The 17,361-nt window shown below is 40.2% G+C and overlaps 1 protein-coding gene across 27 annotated transcripts in view; it reads left to right on the forward strand.

Moving 5' to 3' along the window:
* Positions 1-17,361, forward strand: part of SYNE1 (spectrin repeat containing nuclear envelope protein 1) — a 486,694-nt gene that overhangs the window by 141,413 nt on the left and 327,920 nt on the right. For 25 of the 27 annotated variants that reach the window (XR_014844515.1, XR_014844516.1, XR_014844517.1 and 22 more), the window contains 5 exons: positions 3,036-3,143; positions 6,074-6,211; positions 7,730-7,894; positions 15,670-15,782; positions 16,318-16,486. Coding sequence is in view for 22 of the 27 variants with exons in the window: in XM_085023506.1 (XP_084879632.1) it covers positions 3,036-3,143; positions 6,074-6,211; positions 7,730-7,894; positions 15,670-15,782; positions 16,318-16,486 (693 nt within the window). In the remaining 5 variants the exon portion in view is untranslated. Of the gene's footprint in view, positions 1-3,035; positions 3,144-6,073; positions 6,212-7,729; positions 7,895-15,398; positions 15,513-15,669; positions 15,783-16,103; positions 16,253-16,317; positions 16,487-17,361 lie in introns of those variants that run through there. The other 2 variants (XM_085023641.1, XM_085023646.1) reach the window with 2 other exon arrangements.

The following is a 17,361-nucleotide window of genomic DNA, read 5'->3' on the forward strand; positions in this document are numbered from 1 at the left end:
CTCTTAAAAAGGAGAATGTTGAGTGTGTAAATACCTACATCCTTTTTAACCTTATTGCAATATGCACTTCCCCACCACTAGAAAAAGTCATTTCCTGACTGTACTTTAACAAGGTTGAGAACATAATCTTTTTCTCACTTGACTCTGTGAAATGATTTCAAATGGAGAGAAGCAGGTGATAATGGGCCTGTCTGTGGGGGTTCACAGTGAAGCCCCATGCTCACTTTGGTGACCCCCACTTACTGATCACATTGAGCTCTGGGCCCCGAAGGTAGACCAGGAGCGCTGCGTTCCTCTGAGCTCCTAAGATGCATCACTACTGCTTTCATGGGCATGAAAGTCAACTGGTAATAGAACACATATCTTGATCCCATTCACCCGTTTGTTCAGAAGAGCCATCATGGTGACAGCTGAGGCTTTGGAGTCTCTTCCATTCCTTTCCTTCATTAACTATGTCACCAATCAATCATTTATTCCACAATTATCTGTTGAGTGATACCAGTTGCCAGACACTTTGTTAGGCTGGAGGAAAAAAAAATACATAAGGGGTTTGGAAAGAAGGGGGCAGAAAAAAGAGGCAACTAATGAACAGTAATATACAGTGCACTTTGGGTGGGTCTTTGACTTCATGTTGTTATAAGATCATAGAAGCATGTTCCGCAAATGTGGTCCCTAGGCCAGCAGCATCAGATTCACCTGGAACCTTGGTAGAAATACAGATTCTCACCCTCCGCACGAGATACACAGAGCCAGAAAGCCTCAGGGGGATGCCCAGTGATCTTTTTCACAAGCCCTCCAGGTGACACTAGTGTACTTACATCAGAGAACCACCACATGGAAAAGAAACTCAAAACCCCAGACTTCTGAGTCAGAAAAAGCTTGCTAGAGAAGTGTGCTTAAACTGAGCTCTGAGGAAAGCCTTATCCAAGGGAAATTGTGCCAGGCTGCAGAGCGTGGTCTTTGCAACACCAGGAAGTGAGAGAGGACAGATCATGGTAGCACATGTGCCAGCCTCTGCACTGGATGCATTCACAGAGTATCTCTAATTCTCCCCCAAACCATGGCCACCCAGATGATGGTACAACAGTAGAGAGGTTTTTTGCTTTTTGTTTTTTTAAGTTGTCTCCAAACCCACAGAGCTAATACATATCAGAACAAGAATTTGAAACCAGTTTTGCATGCCTCTATAGCCAGCACTCTCTCTCCTCTACCACTTCACCTGTCAACAGTCATTTCACCTGTGTCATAGAGCTTTGATCATCACATTTGTATGGAAACACAAAAGACTTCAAATAGCCAAAGCAGTATTGAAAAGAAAAAAATGGAACCGGAGAAATCAGGCTCCCTGACTTCAGACTCTACTACAAAGCTACAGTCATCAAAACAGTATGGTACTGGCACAAAGAAATCAATGGAACAGGATAGAAAGCCCAGAAATAACCCCAAGTATCTATGGTCAACTAATCTATGACAAAGGAGACAAGACCATACAGTGGAAGAAAGATAGTCTCTTCAATAAATGGTGCTGGGGGAGTTCCCCTCATGGCTCAGTGAGTGGTTAATGAACCAGACTAGTAACACGTGAGGTTGCAGGTTCAATCCTTGGCCTCAGTGGGTCTGTCATAGCCGTGAGCTGTGGTGTAGGTCGCAGTTGCGGCTCAGATCCCACGTTGCTGTGGCTGTGGCATAGGCTGGCAGCAACAGCTCTGATTCACCCCCTAGCCTGGGAACTTCCGTATGCCAGAGAGCAGCCCTAAAAAGCCAAAAAAAAAAAAAAAAAAAAAAAAAAAGGAAAAGAAAATTTAGGCTATTTTTCACTTAATCAGTGCCAGAATGGCTTGCTCTTATTATTTGTAGAAAGAAATATATAACTGCATTTTTTTCATTTTTGAGATGTGAGTGGTAGCTTGTATGCATTCATTTGGCACATAATTTGATAAATGTCTTATAGATACCATGGTGCCATTCCATCCTGAACATGGTGCCTGTCCTCCTGGAACTTATGTTGTAATACTGGATAGCATTTTAAAATAATAACGTAACAAGCAATCCAGAGTTTGTGTGGTGGCTCAGCAGGTTAAGAACCCAGTATAGTGTCTGTGAGGATGCAGTTTTGATCTCCAGCCTTGCTCAGTGGGTTAAGGATCTGGCATTGCCGCAAGCGGTGGCATAGGTCACAGATGTGGCTCCTATCCAGTGTTGCTGTGGCTGTGGCATAGGCCTCAGCTGCAGCTCTGATTCGATCCCTAGCCCAGGACGTTCCATATACTGCAGGTGTGACCCTATAAAAAAAACAAGAAAAAATATATATACACAAGCGATCCAATGTTGCTGTGACTGTAGCTCCTCAAATTCAGTCAAAATTAATCTATTCTAGAACAGTCCTCTGGGTTAACAAGGGCCTTGGTTAAGAAGCAACCACAGGGAGTTCCTGTCATGGCGCAGTGATTAACAAAGCCTACTAGGAACCATGAGGTTGTGGGTTCGGTCCCTGGCCTTGCTCATTGGGTTGGGGATCCGGCATTGCCATGAGCTGTGGTGTAGGTTGCAGACGTGGCTCGGATCCCACGTTGCTGTGGCTCTGGCGTAGGCCGGTGGCTACAGCTCCAATTAGACCCCTAGCTTGGGAACCTCCATATGCTGTGGGAGTGGCCCAAGAAATAGCAAAAAAAAAAAAAAAAAAAGCAACCATAGGCCTGTTTCCTTTCCCATCCCAGCCATTCCTCTTTGTGAGTGTTTTTTGTACATTTCTTCCTGAGCACATTTTCTTAATTAAATTAATGTTTCTTGAGGAAAAAAAAATGGAGGAGAGTAATTTCAATATTTAACACAATAATTAAGGGTTTTTTTAAGAATTAATTTTTGCTGCTTTTGCTTCTTATTCTCCAAAAGGGTTGAGGGCAGGGAAAGAGGAAATTTTTCAGAGGCAATTGGAACTTATTAAATATTCAGTGTGTTCTAGGCAAAGTCAGATTAATTAGCAATTAGATAAATGTACAGTTACTAATAAAATTATATTGTCTGTTTATTTCTAGAGAGAAGATAGGCTAATTTTGAAGGAAGTGAAAGTTTGGATAGAACAATTTGAAAGAGATTTGACAAGGGCACAGATGACAGAATCAAATTTGCAGGATAAGTATCAGGTAATGTATGGAAAAGAGATTTCAGTTTTTTAAAGCCTTTCATGAATAAAATTCATATATGTCATTTAATCTATGTTTAATTTTTCAAATGATATTAATGAGAAATGTCTTTAAAGAAATAATATATATTATCATAAGTTTACATATAAATTAATAATTGCTTCTATATAAATAGATAGTTTTACATTTTGCAACATTTGTATTTTGTATAATATTGTTGCAATTATAGCAATGATTGCACCTCTGTCATGTCACGTAATTATCATTTTTGTAAGTGGTTGGGATGATTTAGTTCTAGTCTCTTAGCAAGTTTGATGATTATAATATAATACTGTTTTTTATATTCACTGTACTGTGCATTAGATATCTGGGACTTATTTACTAATTGTTCCCAGTTTGTATATATAAATGTCTATCCTAGAACCTCCACTCTCTGTCCTCTGATAACTTATTTCATTTTTAGGAGTTTGACTTAATTTTGGTTTCCACATATAAGTAATATATAGTATTTGTCTTTGTCTGCTTCATCTCACTTAGTATAATGTCCTCAGGTTTCATCCACATTGTCACAAATGGCAGCATGTTTTTCTTTTTCATGGCTGAATAATATTCCATTGTATATATATACACCACATCTTCTTTGCCCATTCATCTAGTCATGAGCACATAGGTTGTTTCCCTGCCTTGGCTATTGCGATCATGCTGCAATAAACATGGGAGTGCATATATCTCTTTGATAACCTGTTTTAATTTTCTTTGGGTGTACACCCAGAGGCAGAGTTGGTAGTCTTAAACTGTATGTGTCTATGCTATAGAGAGTTCTGAGGCGTCACGATATTTGAAGAACTCAGTGTCTTGTAGATGATACGTAACACACACATCTTGTAATTATTTGTACAATTCATGATCTTATAGATGTTACCTAATTTTAAAAAATCCCACCAAAAAATGAATTCAGTGCCAAATTGAAAATTGCTATGGAATAAGCTGAATTAAATTAAAAAATTTGCAACATGAATATTTGAAGTGAGCCCATTAATAGGATCGGTTTCTCCTACCGCCTGCCTAGTTCACACTATGAGAAGTTGAGGCCAGGGTTGTTGTTGCTGTTCCTCCTCCCAGTCCCATTACACTGCTATTAATTGGATTTCAGCATCCAATTTCCACTTCCAAGACACAAAAGTCCTTTAACAAGTTTTTTCCAGTAAATTGTGATTTACTCAGTGTAGCATTGACATTTTCTCCTACTTAAAATATTTTAATGGCATTTTAATGGGAAAACTATAATATATTTGAATCTATATTATATTTTGAGCATTTTTTGCTACCAAAATAAGGTGCATGATGTAAGAGATGCAAAATTGCAGGTGATAAAAGGTTTAGCTCTTGGCATTAATGTGTGATTTTATATAATCATATCTATAAAGTGTGCCTGAATTTAAATGGATGACACTATCAATATTCTATTTGCTGGACTTGGCAATGCAGTAAATATGAGCCTATATATGTGTACGTTTTGCTTTGAAACTCAATGTAGTTTTATTTCTCAAAAAGATAATTTTCTGGGATGAGATCCATTAAAATGATTAAATCAGTAAATTAAGACCATAAATGCAAGAACAGAATGAATGTACTTATTAATTCCATTAGTGAGTTTTAGCATAAATTATAAAAAAAATCCAAGTTATAAATTTACCTGTTGTACAGATGTTAATTTATAAGAAGAAAACTAAGAATTAGAAAAGTACAAAACAGAAACATTCCTTTCAAGCCAGAGGTAAATCACCAGTCTCACCAGGGTTAGACAGCATGAGGAATGTTCTCTTTCATCTGTGTGTTTATTATGTAATCAGCATCTTCGATTTCCACTTATTAATCAGTAGTGGATTTTCCAGTTTTCCCACGTATAGAAATCTGTGGAACAAAATCGAAGACTGAGTTTATGTTTTGGTAGTTTAAAATTATATTAAGTTAGACGGAATGGAAGGTAAAATTTGTGGGAAAATATTTATTCAGCAACTCCCCCAAGTGTTCTTCTCATGAATTTACAGGTTTGTTTACTCAGTGATTTAGACATTCTTTCAAATGTGTTATCTGTTAGATTCTGCAGAGCCATTCATATGTACTTTAGTGTCATTGCAGATTGAGTGGCATTTTCAATTCATATGTGGACTTTAAGACATATTTTAGGATATGTTAATGGAACGTAAAATGTAGGACTTTCATTAAAATCACTACTTTCTTAGGTTAGTACCAGACTTACAGTTAAGTCTATGTCTTACAAATTTATATTAACCATACTATGACAAAAGAAAGATATAATAATTAATATTTTAACACCATAAAATTAAAGCCAAGTATTATTACATAAGTGAGGTCCCCTAAAGAAAACCTCTTTATACAGACTTCAGCACCAATTTAGACAGATATTGTTAACGCTGTATTACTCTGATATATGCAATTCCTATTCATAAATTGTTTGGTACTTTAAAGGAAAGCAACTATTTTGGTTTTTCACATCGATTTGTACTCCTCTTTGCTTCCTGACGAGCAGAGACTGGCTCTTGGATGGTTTAACTAGAAATGAGAAGTCCTAGCCTTTAGTCCTGTCTCTACTGCATGTCTCTGCCAAGTCACCTCTGGGCTTACTGCGGTAATAATAATAATAATAACAATAACGGGTCCTGTCTAGGGTGTAGGGTGATGGAGAGCCAGAGAAGATAATGTGCAGAAAGCACTTAGCGTGGGGCTAGGCTTGTTGTTGGGGCTTGATGAATGCCAGCTGCTTTTAGTGTCATGGCTGTCATTATTATTATCAACAACAAATACTGAATGTTATCCAAATATAGAGGATTGTTATTTAGGAAAGGTGGTTTCCTCTGCTGCTTTTTTTGGACTCATTGCCATGTTGTTTCTGTTTCCGCCTTCAGTCGTTTAAGCACTTCAGAGTTCAGTACGAAATGAAAAGGAAACAGACTGAACACCTATTACAACCATTACATAGAGATGGCAAACTGTCACTTGACCAAGCCTTGGTAAAACAGTCCTGGGACAGAGTGTCCTCCAGGGTAAGTTCTCCAACAATTAACTTCATTAGGGCTTATTTAATTTAGTCAAGAAGATTGTCTACCATCTTTCTTTTCAGTAATGTTATCAGGTCCTCCTGCCTCTGTCTGGGGTGGGAAGGTTTGCTTGTGGGACAATCTTTGCTCCCTTGTCAAGTTTTCCTATAAGTTGGAGGACGTGCTTATTTAACAACTCTTTTCCTGATTTCCCTGCCTTATGTCTACTGTCACCAGGGACCAGATGATGCGTTGAAATCCCAAAAGACCATCCGGGTTACTTCTCATTTTAAATAGCTGAAGTCTGGGTTGTTGAGAAGAGGGGGTGCCCCAGGCATGGAGCCTCCACTGCTCTCCAAATTCCACAATCAGATTTCATCAGTCTTCCTAAACTCACATTGATTTTTATTTATTTATTTATTTTTGTCTTTTTTTTTTTTTTTTTTGCTATTTCTTTGGGCCGCTTCCGCAGCATATGGAGGTTCCCAGGCTAGGGGTCTAATCGGAGCTGTAGCCGCTGGCTTACACCAGAGCCACAGCAACGCGGGATCCGAGCCGCATCTGCGACCTACACCACAGCTCACGGCAACGCCGGATCGTTAACCCACTGAGCAAGGGCAGGGATCGAACCCGCAACCTCATGGTTCCTAGTCGGATTCATTAACCACTGCGCCACGACGGGAACTCCACATTGATTTTTATATTCTTTACTTTAAGCTTATCTTCTTATCTGGTCATGAACTTGAAGGAAAATTGCTCTTTCCTATGAATATTTTGCAAGATGAAAGACCAAGACTTCAAAACTTCTGAAGCTTCTATCCCTCATGGCCATATTTGTCTTATTCTTACCCTGCTTTCTTCCTTGTTATAATCTAATGTTTTCCCATTAAGCTCTATCAAAGAATAGGTTAGATCCCCAGAACCTCATCCTATCCCACTTGGAGTTCCAGTAAGCTAGGAAACAGTACTTGAGGAGTAGATGAAGTGGAAGAATGGTTAGAGAATGATCCTATGGAAAGACTCCTGAGTACTCATTCTTCCTCCAGAGACGTCTAGACGACCCTGATTTTTCTGGACTTGTCCTTACCTTGTGGGAGGTCTCTAGGAATACACATCAGCTGGTGTGTAATTGCTGCGTCTTTGAGCATGTCAGCAAACCTGGACCCTTCCCTTTCAGCAAAAGCCAATCTGAACATCACTGGGCATTTTATGTTATTCCTATAAGAAGAAAATAACCTAATCTTCCAATAACATGATTTCCTTAAGATTTGCTTATAACTGAAACGTCCCATTTAAGTTAATAATTTTGGGTTAATTTAATAAGCATCACTTAAGAAAATACCTATGTTCTGAACTCCTCAAAGCATCGGTTTCAGAGCACACATATTTTCTTAGGTGACATTTATAAAATTAAATCCAAATTAACTTAAAATGTCGTGTAGGCTTTAAAGTCATTGAGGGGAGGGCAGATTTTATGAATTGTCTTCTGTCTTAAGATACTGTTGTTCCATTTTTGTGTTCCAGCTCTTCGATTGGCATATACAACTGGACAAGTCTCTTCCTGCACCTCTGGGTACCATAGGGGCCTGGTTATACAGAGCAGAGGTGGCCCTGAGAGAGGAAATAACCATTCAGCAGGTTCATGAGGAAACGGCCAACACAATACAGCGGAAACGTGAGCAACACAAGGTACATGTTCTGGCTGGAAAACCTTCCAGCCTAATAGTTCTAGTGTTACTGAATCAGGTTTGTTGTCCACACATACATCAAGCCAAAGACTTAGATGCCAGGGTCTGTAGCAGAAAAGGGGTTTATTCACAAGGCAGCCAATGAGGAGATGGGAGAACAAATCTCATACCCACCTCCCTGAAGACAAGGGGCTTTCAGTATTTATGGTATAAAGCTGAGATGTGGGGAGTGTGGGGAAAGGGGATTGGAGACAAGAGAACAGTTGAGGTCATTCTCCTTTGGCACAGATGCGGCTAAGCTGCATGCTTCTTCATGGGATGCATGTTCAGAAAATGGCATTAGTGTGACCTGAGGGTGGAGCTTTTGGCCTTCTGAGGTCAGAAGGTCACTAACCAGGCATTTGCACATGCCCAGATAGAGGGTCTTAACTGGTCTTCACTACTTCGAGGGCAAACTGGCCACAGCTGGGTCCAAGGTCCTATAATACAACTCAGCCACCATCTTACTATTTAGGCTGTGTGGCGCTTGGAGGATGTGAAAGTTTTGCTAAAGCAAACCTGATCCGTGCAGGCAGGTTACAGTTTATTGTTTATTAATAGCTAACTGATAACTACCCTCATTTGCCTAGTATGGTCTGGCACTTGCACTGACTCGGGCCTCCCAGGCATCTGCTCATAGTGGTTCAGAGATGCTGCACCTTCTTAGACACTCTCTGGTGGCACCTGCCCCTTCTCTACCTGTTAATGACAGTTCCAGTAGCTTCATTTCCTGAGGTGTTTTCCAGTAGCTCTCTGAAATTCTTTATCTGTAATTATGTTTGTTATTTCTACTGCCATATGTGATCTTTGAAGAGATAAAGTGACAGGTGACATACAGTTGTGCATTTACACAATCGTGTGATTGGCCATTGGCTCCAGACCTCATTCGCACCTCCTTTCCCAAAGAAAGGCAAACCGAGTCACCAAGTTCTTGTGTCCTGGTGCTGTTGAGGTCGGGGTGGACAGTTGTAGTGGCCTTAGAAAGTGGTGGGATTAGATGTTGGTGATCTTTTAGCCCCTTGCCACTGTATTTGCTTATTCTTGTGCTTAGCGTAAGTGCTCACATACTCCCTCTGCGTTTTGGGATAATACAGACCTGACGAAAATTGCTGGTTTTCATTAACCTTGCATGAACACCACCCTGCCTTTGGTGCACTTGAATTTGTGTGCCTCATTTACTGTGTCGTGGTGGGGGGTTACTGTCTGTGCGGCATGTACACTGACACCCAGGTCTCCCTTGGTCCTGCTCTCCCAGTGAAACACACCCCTGCTTAAAGCCAGCTCTCTGCCTGGTCCCTGCCCACGCACATGCAGTCGAGCGTGGCTGGAGAACCACACCCCGCCAGGCATGCTGACTAACTTGAGGGGGCCCTCGGTGCTCCCCGCAACTCCAAAGGTATTTTTGGACTCGCTTCCCTCGGCACGTCTGGGACAACTCTTTGCTACCTTGTCTTCTCACACCTTCCACACCTCCGCCCCCATCCTTACTCTTAGCTGATGACACCGCTTCCTATTTCTCGGAGAAAATAGAAGCAGTCAAAAAAGAATTTCCGCAGCACTCCCACGACCACATCCACCCACCTACGTGCATCTGTGCGTCTCCTCTTCTGTTACTATGGATGAACCATCTGTGCTCCGAGCTGAGGCCAGCCCCTCCACGAGTGCCCAAGACCCACCCCCCTGCTCTTTTCCAAAAGACACTTTCTGTGGTTCTTCGCCTCTTTATTTTTTCCCCTCTCTCTGCTGGATTTTCCACCCACATAAAATATACCATTGTTATTCTCATCTTTTAAAAACCTCTTTCTTAATCCTACTTCCTCTCCCAGCTACTGTCCATTTTTTTCCTTCCTTTTACAGTGCAGCTTCTTAAAAGAATTGTCTGAGATCTCATTGTGGTTTCATAATTGTCTTCTCCCGTTCTTTCTAGAACCCATTGCAATCGGGTTTTCCCTCGCCATGCTGTCTATGTCAAGGTCCCGCGGGTTCTTGCGCTTCTTCGCTCAATGGCCAATTTTTACCTCCCATATTGGGAGCATTTTAGATAGTTATTCCTTTATCGGTGGAATACTTTCTTCATTTGGTTTCCTCATTTTCTTTTGGTTCCTCTGGCTTGGCCTTTTCTAGTCTTTTCAGTGAGCCGATGTTTGGTTCTGTCCAAAATCCCCATGAGCATATTGGGTCCATGCTAAATGGTTTCAGAACCACATATCAAGGACCTTTGGGCAAAAACCAAATGTCTTACAGTCATTCTGAACAGAACCTAAGGATCCTGAAAGGGTCTTTCCTACTCTTTTAGCAAATATTCGTTGAGCTCTTTCTCTGTGCAAAGTTGTTTTCTAGGCATTCGTGATACATCCAGAAGCATAATAGACAAAATCCCCACCCTGATGTAACTTGCCTTCTCATAGGAGGAGATGGTTAAGAAGAAATAAACATAGTAAATACATTTTGTATTAGAATGGAAGGTGGAAGGACAGGAACTATTGGGTGGTATTCGGATTTCAGCAGTGAAACATCACGGAAAAGATGACCTCAGCTTCGCCAGCACGTTCCCACCTGAAGGCCTTTTGCCCTTCTCGTCTCTAGGCTACACATTCTTCATCTCCTTTGGGCCTTTACGGAAAGGTTACCATTTAGTCAGTCCTTTCCTGGCCACCCCTTTGAAAATAGAATTTCGCTTTCCCTAGTCAGTTTTTCTCGTTAGCATTTGTCTTCATCTCAACTGCCAATTCAATTATCTTATTGATTGCTTGATTTTCTACACTGTAATGTCAACTTCTGAAGGGCAAGGATTATTATTTGTTTGTTCACTCTTGTATCCTCCATGTTTAAATATGCCTTTTTTTTTTAAATGATTGCACCTGCAGCATATGGAAGTTCCTAGGCTAGAGGTCAAATCAGAGGTACAGCCACCACAGCCACAGCAATTCAGGATCCAAGCTGCACTTTTAACCTACACCACAGCTTGTGGCAACGCTGGATCCTTAACCCACTGAGCAAGGCCAGGGATCCAACCCACATCCTCATGGACACTATGTCAGTTCTTAACCTACTGAGCCACAATGGGAACTCCAAAAAATGATATGAGAAACATTCAGGCTTTCAAAATTTTAATTGGGTCAATGATGCTGATCTTACTTTCTGAGAATTTGTTCATTTGACTCAATTTTCTAAGTTAATTTCAAAATGATTGTCATAAAATTATTGAAAATATTCTTCTATATATTCTTCCATAATCTCTTCTGTGCCTATAGTTAAGCCTCTGTTTTCACCCAGTATTGTTTCATTGCACCTTCTTACTTTCCTTCATTGTATTTTTGGCATCTCCCTCTGATATTTTCTCTGTCGTATCCTAACCATCTTTTTCGATCTACTTTCTTAGCAGAGTGGGGATGACGGTATTACTCTTTCAGCAGCATCACTCTGGCTGCTGTGTGAAGATAGCCTGGATTGTGTTAGAGGGGAGGAGTCAGGGAACCAACTAAAGTGATCCAGGTGGAGTGGTTTGAGCTGAGGTCCTCGCTGTAGAGATGATGAGAAATAGTCAGATTCTGAGTATATGGTCAGATTCAGAGTCATAAATGACACTGTGATTTTTTTCAACTGAGCAATTGGAAAAATGGAGTCTCTACCATTTGAGAGGGTGGGACAGCAAAGCAGGTTAGGGAGGAAAGATGGAAGTTTCAAGGTAAGGAGGAGACTTTTTCACATCCAAGTAGATGTGTGGAGTGGACAGTAGGAGATAAGAGACAGAAGGCAGATAATGTCCAGGGTCATTGGTATATAAAGGGATGTTTAAAGCTCTGAGACTGAGCAGTTCCTGCTGTAGTGCAGTGGGATCAGTGGTGTCTTTACAGTGCCAGGATGCAGGTTTGACCCTGGACTTGGCACCGTAGGTTAAAGGAGCTGGCATTGCTGCAGGTGCAGCCTAGTTTACAGAGGCCACTTGGATCTGATCCCTGGCCCAGGAACTCCATATGCCATGGGACAGCCAAAAAAGAAGTAAAACAATTTATTAAATTTAAAAAAATTCTGAGACCAAAATTAAATAAGGAAGTGTAGACACTGAATGGATTAGGAGCTGATCCCAGAGGGAATCCAGTATTAACAGATTGGAGAGTAGTAGAGGAACCAGCAAAGAAGGTGAGAAGAAGCAATCAGTAAGACAGGAGGGGGTACAGCCACCATGTTTTCTTAGAAGCCAAGGGAAGCAGTGTATCAACAAGAGAGTATTTTCAGTAGAACAGACATAGCGATCCTCTTATTACGCAGTTGAGTTCGATTCATCCTTCTGTCTATTTAAAACTCCCCAATGGCTTCCATCTACCCAAAAGAAACACCAAAAAATTCTTTAAAAGGCCCATGAGGCCCACAGATCTGCAGCCTTTCCCTCCTCTTCCCTCCGTCACTTCCAACCTGCTCTCCTAATTCCTCCTTTTGCTTTCTCTCCATCACTGGGAGAGGTGTGTTGGTAACACCGTGGCCATGTGGAGTTCTCAATTCCTCCCTGTGGTTCTATCAACTTTTGCTTTATATGGTTGGAGGCTTACTATGCATGTTCAAGTTCAGAATTAATATATCTTCTAGTAAATTGAAAGTTTCATCATCAAGCAATTAATAACTTTCTATTAATTCATAACTTCTGTTCTAGAATATATTTTGCCTGAGTGGAAGCTTTCTTGTATAGTATTTGCCTAGTATATTGTTTCCATTCTATTAATTTCAACCTTTCCCTGTTCTTAATATTTAGGAGCATCTCTCTTACAAAGCAAATGGTTCTTTTTTCTGTCTTTTTTTTGTCTTCTTAGGGCCACACCTGCAGCATATGGAGGTTCCCAGAGTAGGGGTCGAATCGGAGCTACATCTGCTGCCCTACACCACAGCCATAGCAACGCAGGATCTGAACCGCATCTTTGACATACACCACAGCTCACAGCAATGCTGGATCCTTAACCCACTGATGGAGGCCAGGGATCGAACCCGAAACCTCATGGTTCCTAGTCAGATTTGTTTCCACTGTGCCACCACGGGAACTCTAATTGTTCTATTTTATTTGTGTCTGATGCAACAATCTCTGCCTTTTGATGAGTAAATATATATTCCATTCACATTTGTCTGTAGTTATTGATATACTTGAATTTGTTTCCCCCGTTTGACTGTGTTTCTATTAGCCTCACCTTTACTTTTCTCTTTTTCTACATTCTACATACTTATAAGTTCACTGGAGAGTTTTTGTTTTATTCACTCACTTGTTTTTCTTATTTCATAATTTCCTTTGAAATGGTTTGAGGGTATAAAGGCTAGTTGTATAGTGTGATTGCTCTTAAAATGATACCATAGATACGTAACAAAATTGAAAATTAATCAATGTTGTGAGTTCCTCTTAATGAGTGTAAGGAATTAAGAACACTTTAACTAGATCATTCTCTTCTAACTTACAAACTGTTGTTATCAAGTATTAAATTACTTACATTTTTCTAATACAGTAAATGTATTGTTTTTGCTGATTCTTGCTCATGGTAGCTTGTCTCCTGTGTTTGTTGATCTTTGCTTTCCTCCTTTTGTAATTGCATTTGCCATTTGTATTTGAGTCAACCAGGCCCACATCGGCCCTCTTTGAGGGTTCTGGCTAAATGTAGGGGTCTCAGTTTCTGTATTTCTTACCTTATTCAAGTTCTAAGACTTGATCTCCTACAGCAATATTGTAGATATTTGCCTGGGACCAACAGCTTTTTCAGTCTGTTTTTGCTTTACAGGTTCATGGTCCAGTTTTGGGTCATGTTTTACTGATAGTGGCAGACCTAAAAGATTTCACTTACTTCCTGTAAACCCACTAATGAATTCAAGTCATATGCTGTGTTTTGTTTGTTCGTTTGATTTTTTTTTTTTTTTGTCTTTTTAGGGCTGCACCTGCAGAATATGGAGGTTCCCAGGCTGGGGTCGAATCAGACCTACAGCTGCTGGCCTACACCACAGCTCATGGCAATTGCGGATCCTTAACCCACTGATGGAGGCCAGGGATCAAACCCACAACCTCATGGTGACTAGTTGAATTCCCTTCTGCTGTGTCACAATGGGAGCTCAGCATCTAGCAGTTTTATAGTGTGATGGCCTTTCAGAGGACCTAGTGACGTCACGCCACCTGCAGTCCTTTTATCATATGTTTGAAAAAGTTTGTTTTGATTTCTTATTAAGATTTTTTCAACTAACTAGACATGGAAAACTACAATAGGGAAGGCTTCTCGAAAGGCAACCTGACCTTTGAGTATGCAATACAATTATAGAACTCCACCCACACAGTAACATAGAGTCACATATAACAAATCAGAGCTCCCAGTGCTGGTGGCTTAAAGTTTGCCCTGCAGTCATTTGGGGGCATTTCAGTCAAAATATAAGCCATAGAAATATGTCTGGATGTTAAGAAGAGGGCAGAGAGTGACGAAATACTCATAGGCAGTAGGTGCCCCAGGACAGTCCTAGGTCCTCTCTGGTCAGCTTATTGATGCCTGCAGTACCCTCCTTCTGGGAACTGGAGATTTGTGAATATCTGTGCAGTGACCTGCAGACCCAAAGCAAATCAAAATGTCTTGATGGCAAATATGTATATCACACCAGAAGTAGTTTGGCCCTGGATTTTTCTATAATGTAAACTGAATGTGCCCCAAATGAAAATTAATTTCACTTATGTAAACAAACACATTTGACTTTGACATCTTAACTTATGCATGAAAGCCTTTATGGGCGCCCTTCCATCAAATGTCTCTCTTAGGATTTAGGCTGGTTTTTGCTTCTATTTTCTCCAGTTAATCTGCTAAACCTCAGTGCGAGAGAACCAGGGTTAATTTTAATGTGTCATTCCGGTGGGCTAATGTATCTTATTTTTCAGTGAGTGAAAAAGTCTTGCGTATTTATTCTGTGATGGAGAAACAACCTAAGCTCTAGAAAAATAGAACATGAATCTACTTTCACCTCTCTCTTTCTTTGCTACCGTGTGAGGAATTGGCTAGGAATTGTGGAGTACAGAAAAGTCTTTATGTAAAAGTGTCTTTTGACAGTAAAGAAAACAGAAAATAAATCTAAATAAATTATTAAAATTTGTGGAGTTCTATACAGTCTAGAAAGAATATTTATACCCATCACATTTTCTCTTCCCACTGTGAGATCCATGGGACATTCCCTAGGCTTGTTTGACATCTTCTAACCAGAAGGGTATTTCCTTAATCTGTTGTAATGTATCACTTTAGATGGCAGGCAAACATCACTTTTATGGTAGCCTGCATGCACTCAAAATAGAATAAAAATAGTCTGATATTTTCGTTTTTACCGTGAAAGGGTTAAAGTAGTTGTGCTTCGTTTTAAGCTTTTAAAAACCAACACATTCAAAAATCAGGGAGGGAAAGAGAAAAATATTAACAGATCATAGTTTATGGTATTAACTCCATTTTCCTTTGGACCATGTGCCTTTAAAATGTCTGAATGCAATGCCGTGCAAGTGTCATGTGTGTTTAAAAGATGCCATAATTATTAGCTCCAGCTCTAGCACAGGGCCGCATGGACAAGCAGCCAGGCTCCTGTACAAGGTAAGAGCCTGGGATCGGCACCAAGCCGAGTGTGGATGTGGCAGCTTGATCAAATTGTTGAATACATTGACTCATCTGTGCAGGCTGAAAATTATGCTTCTGAGCCTCCTGTGAACATGTTTCTTCATTTTTTATTTTTTTTTAAATTGTATCTTAGGATCTGCTTCAAAACACAGATGCCCACAAAAGAGCATTCCATGAAATCTACCGGACCAGGTCTGTTAACGGGATCCCCGTGCCACCTGATCAATTAGAGGACATGGCCGAGAGGTAAGAGAATGTCTGGTTTAAGTGCTTTTAAAATGCTCAGCAGATGCTTTTGTCCATGTCTTTTCTTTCAATGAATTGATTTTTTTTTTTTTACAGAAATGCTTACATTCGGTACATAAAAATTGTATTCCCATAACACAGGCTTAGGATGCCAACATTCTAGTATATTATTAATTGAAAAGAGGAACCTGCATGTGCCCACAGCCTAGGAATCACAGAAATGCTCTCTTCAGAGGCTGTATTTTTGTTCAGTTCTGTGAGGAACATTATGTAATATTGCAAAAACAGCTTATAAAAGAAACAGATGAACGCTATCTTGGCAGGAGAAAGAACTAAATTGAAGACTTCCATCACTCATGTTTTGCCTTTAGACCCAGAGCTAGAAACGGAACCAGATTTCCTGAGTAATTGATCAGCCTGAGTTTAGAAGACCTCTGCCTGCATTTTATTTAAGGCTGACAGTGTAACAGGTTAAGTAAGCCCCGTTCTGTTACTAGTAGTTACATTCTGTAAATTCTCCTTGTTTTGTTTCTAGGTTTCATTTTGTTTCCTCCACATCAGAGCTGCACTTAATGAAAATGGAATTTCTAGAATTAAAGTACCGTCTGCTCTCACTGCTGGTTCTTGCAGAGTCAAAGCTGAAGTCTTGGATCATCAAGTATGGGAGGAGAGACTCCGTGGAGCTGCTTCTGCAAAACTACATCGTAAGTCTCCTGGTGCTCTGACACAGAGATCAGACGACCCATGGATTTAGCATCTAATACCTCCCAGGTTATTGGATGCTGTTCCTTTTATCTTGAACGTAAACATTAAGGTATCAGTGGGTTAAATGCGTTCGATGTAAGTTTGTGAGCTTTTTACAACCATCTGAAATACACGCCTATATTCTTTGGAAATATGAAAGGTTTTGCTGCTTTAATCAAATCAAACCACTGTGACTGGCTTTAGTGCTTAAAAGAAGAACGTTTTTGCATTGCATAGCCACAGCTGATTGTGAGCTCACCATTGAACCTGAATTAAAATACTTTAAGATTATCTTCATGTCTCTAACATCCAGTCGTGGGGAGTTTAGAACAGTTCTCCATTGTTCACATGGGAACCATCTATCTTTTTTGTTTTTAGATAAGGTCAAGCCTGTCATTTTTATGGTCTCTCTGAGCTTCAAGGCTTCCTGTGTGCACCCTGGAAAAGTAAAATTTTTGTCTGTGATGCTCTGTACCACCTTAATTTTCAAAGGGTATCTCATATTTGGGGCTATCAGTACAGATAATCCTATATTTACATAGAATAGCAGCCCTGCATTAATGAAGGAAGTAGGTTGTTTTGTAACTAGCACTTTCCTTTACATGTAATCAGTGAATTGTAATTATTAAAGTCAATTTATTTCTCCTAGTCAAACATGCCCCCCCAATTTATTAGCAACATAAATTTACTCGCAAAATTAATGTTGATGGGGCATCTCAGTCCTGTAACTGTTTCGTTCGTGTTTAATCACAAATTCCAAGTGATAAATTAATAAATTTAAAATATAAGCCCATGCCTAACCTGAGTAGTTTTATGGTTCTGTCATTGGCATGAT

Source organism: Sus scrofa, chromosome 1 (genome assembly GCF_054392235.1).
Source record: "Sus scrofa isolate SSC_HxYL_T2T_F1_AM1 chromosome 1, Sscrofa_HxYL_maternal_Yorkshire_Landrace_v2.0, whole genome shotgun sequence".
NCBI lineage: Eukaryota > Metazoa > Chordata > Mammalia > Artiodactyla > Suidae > Sus > Sus scrofa.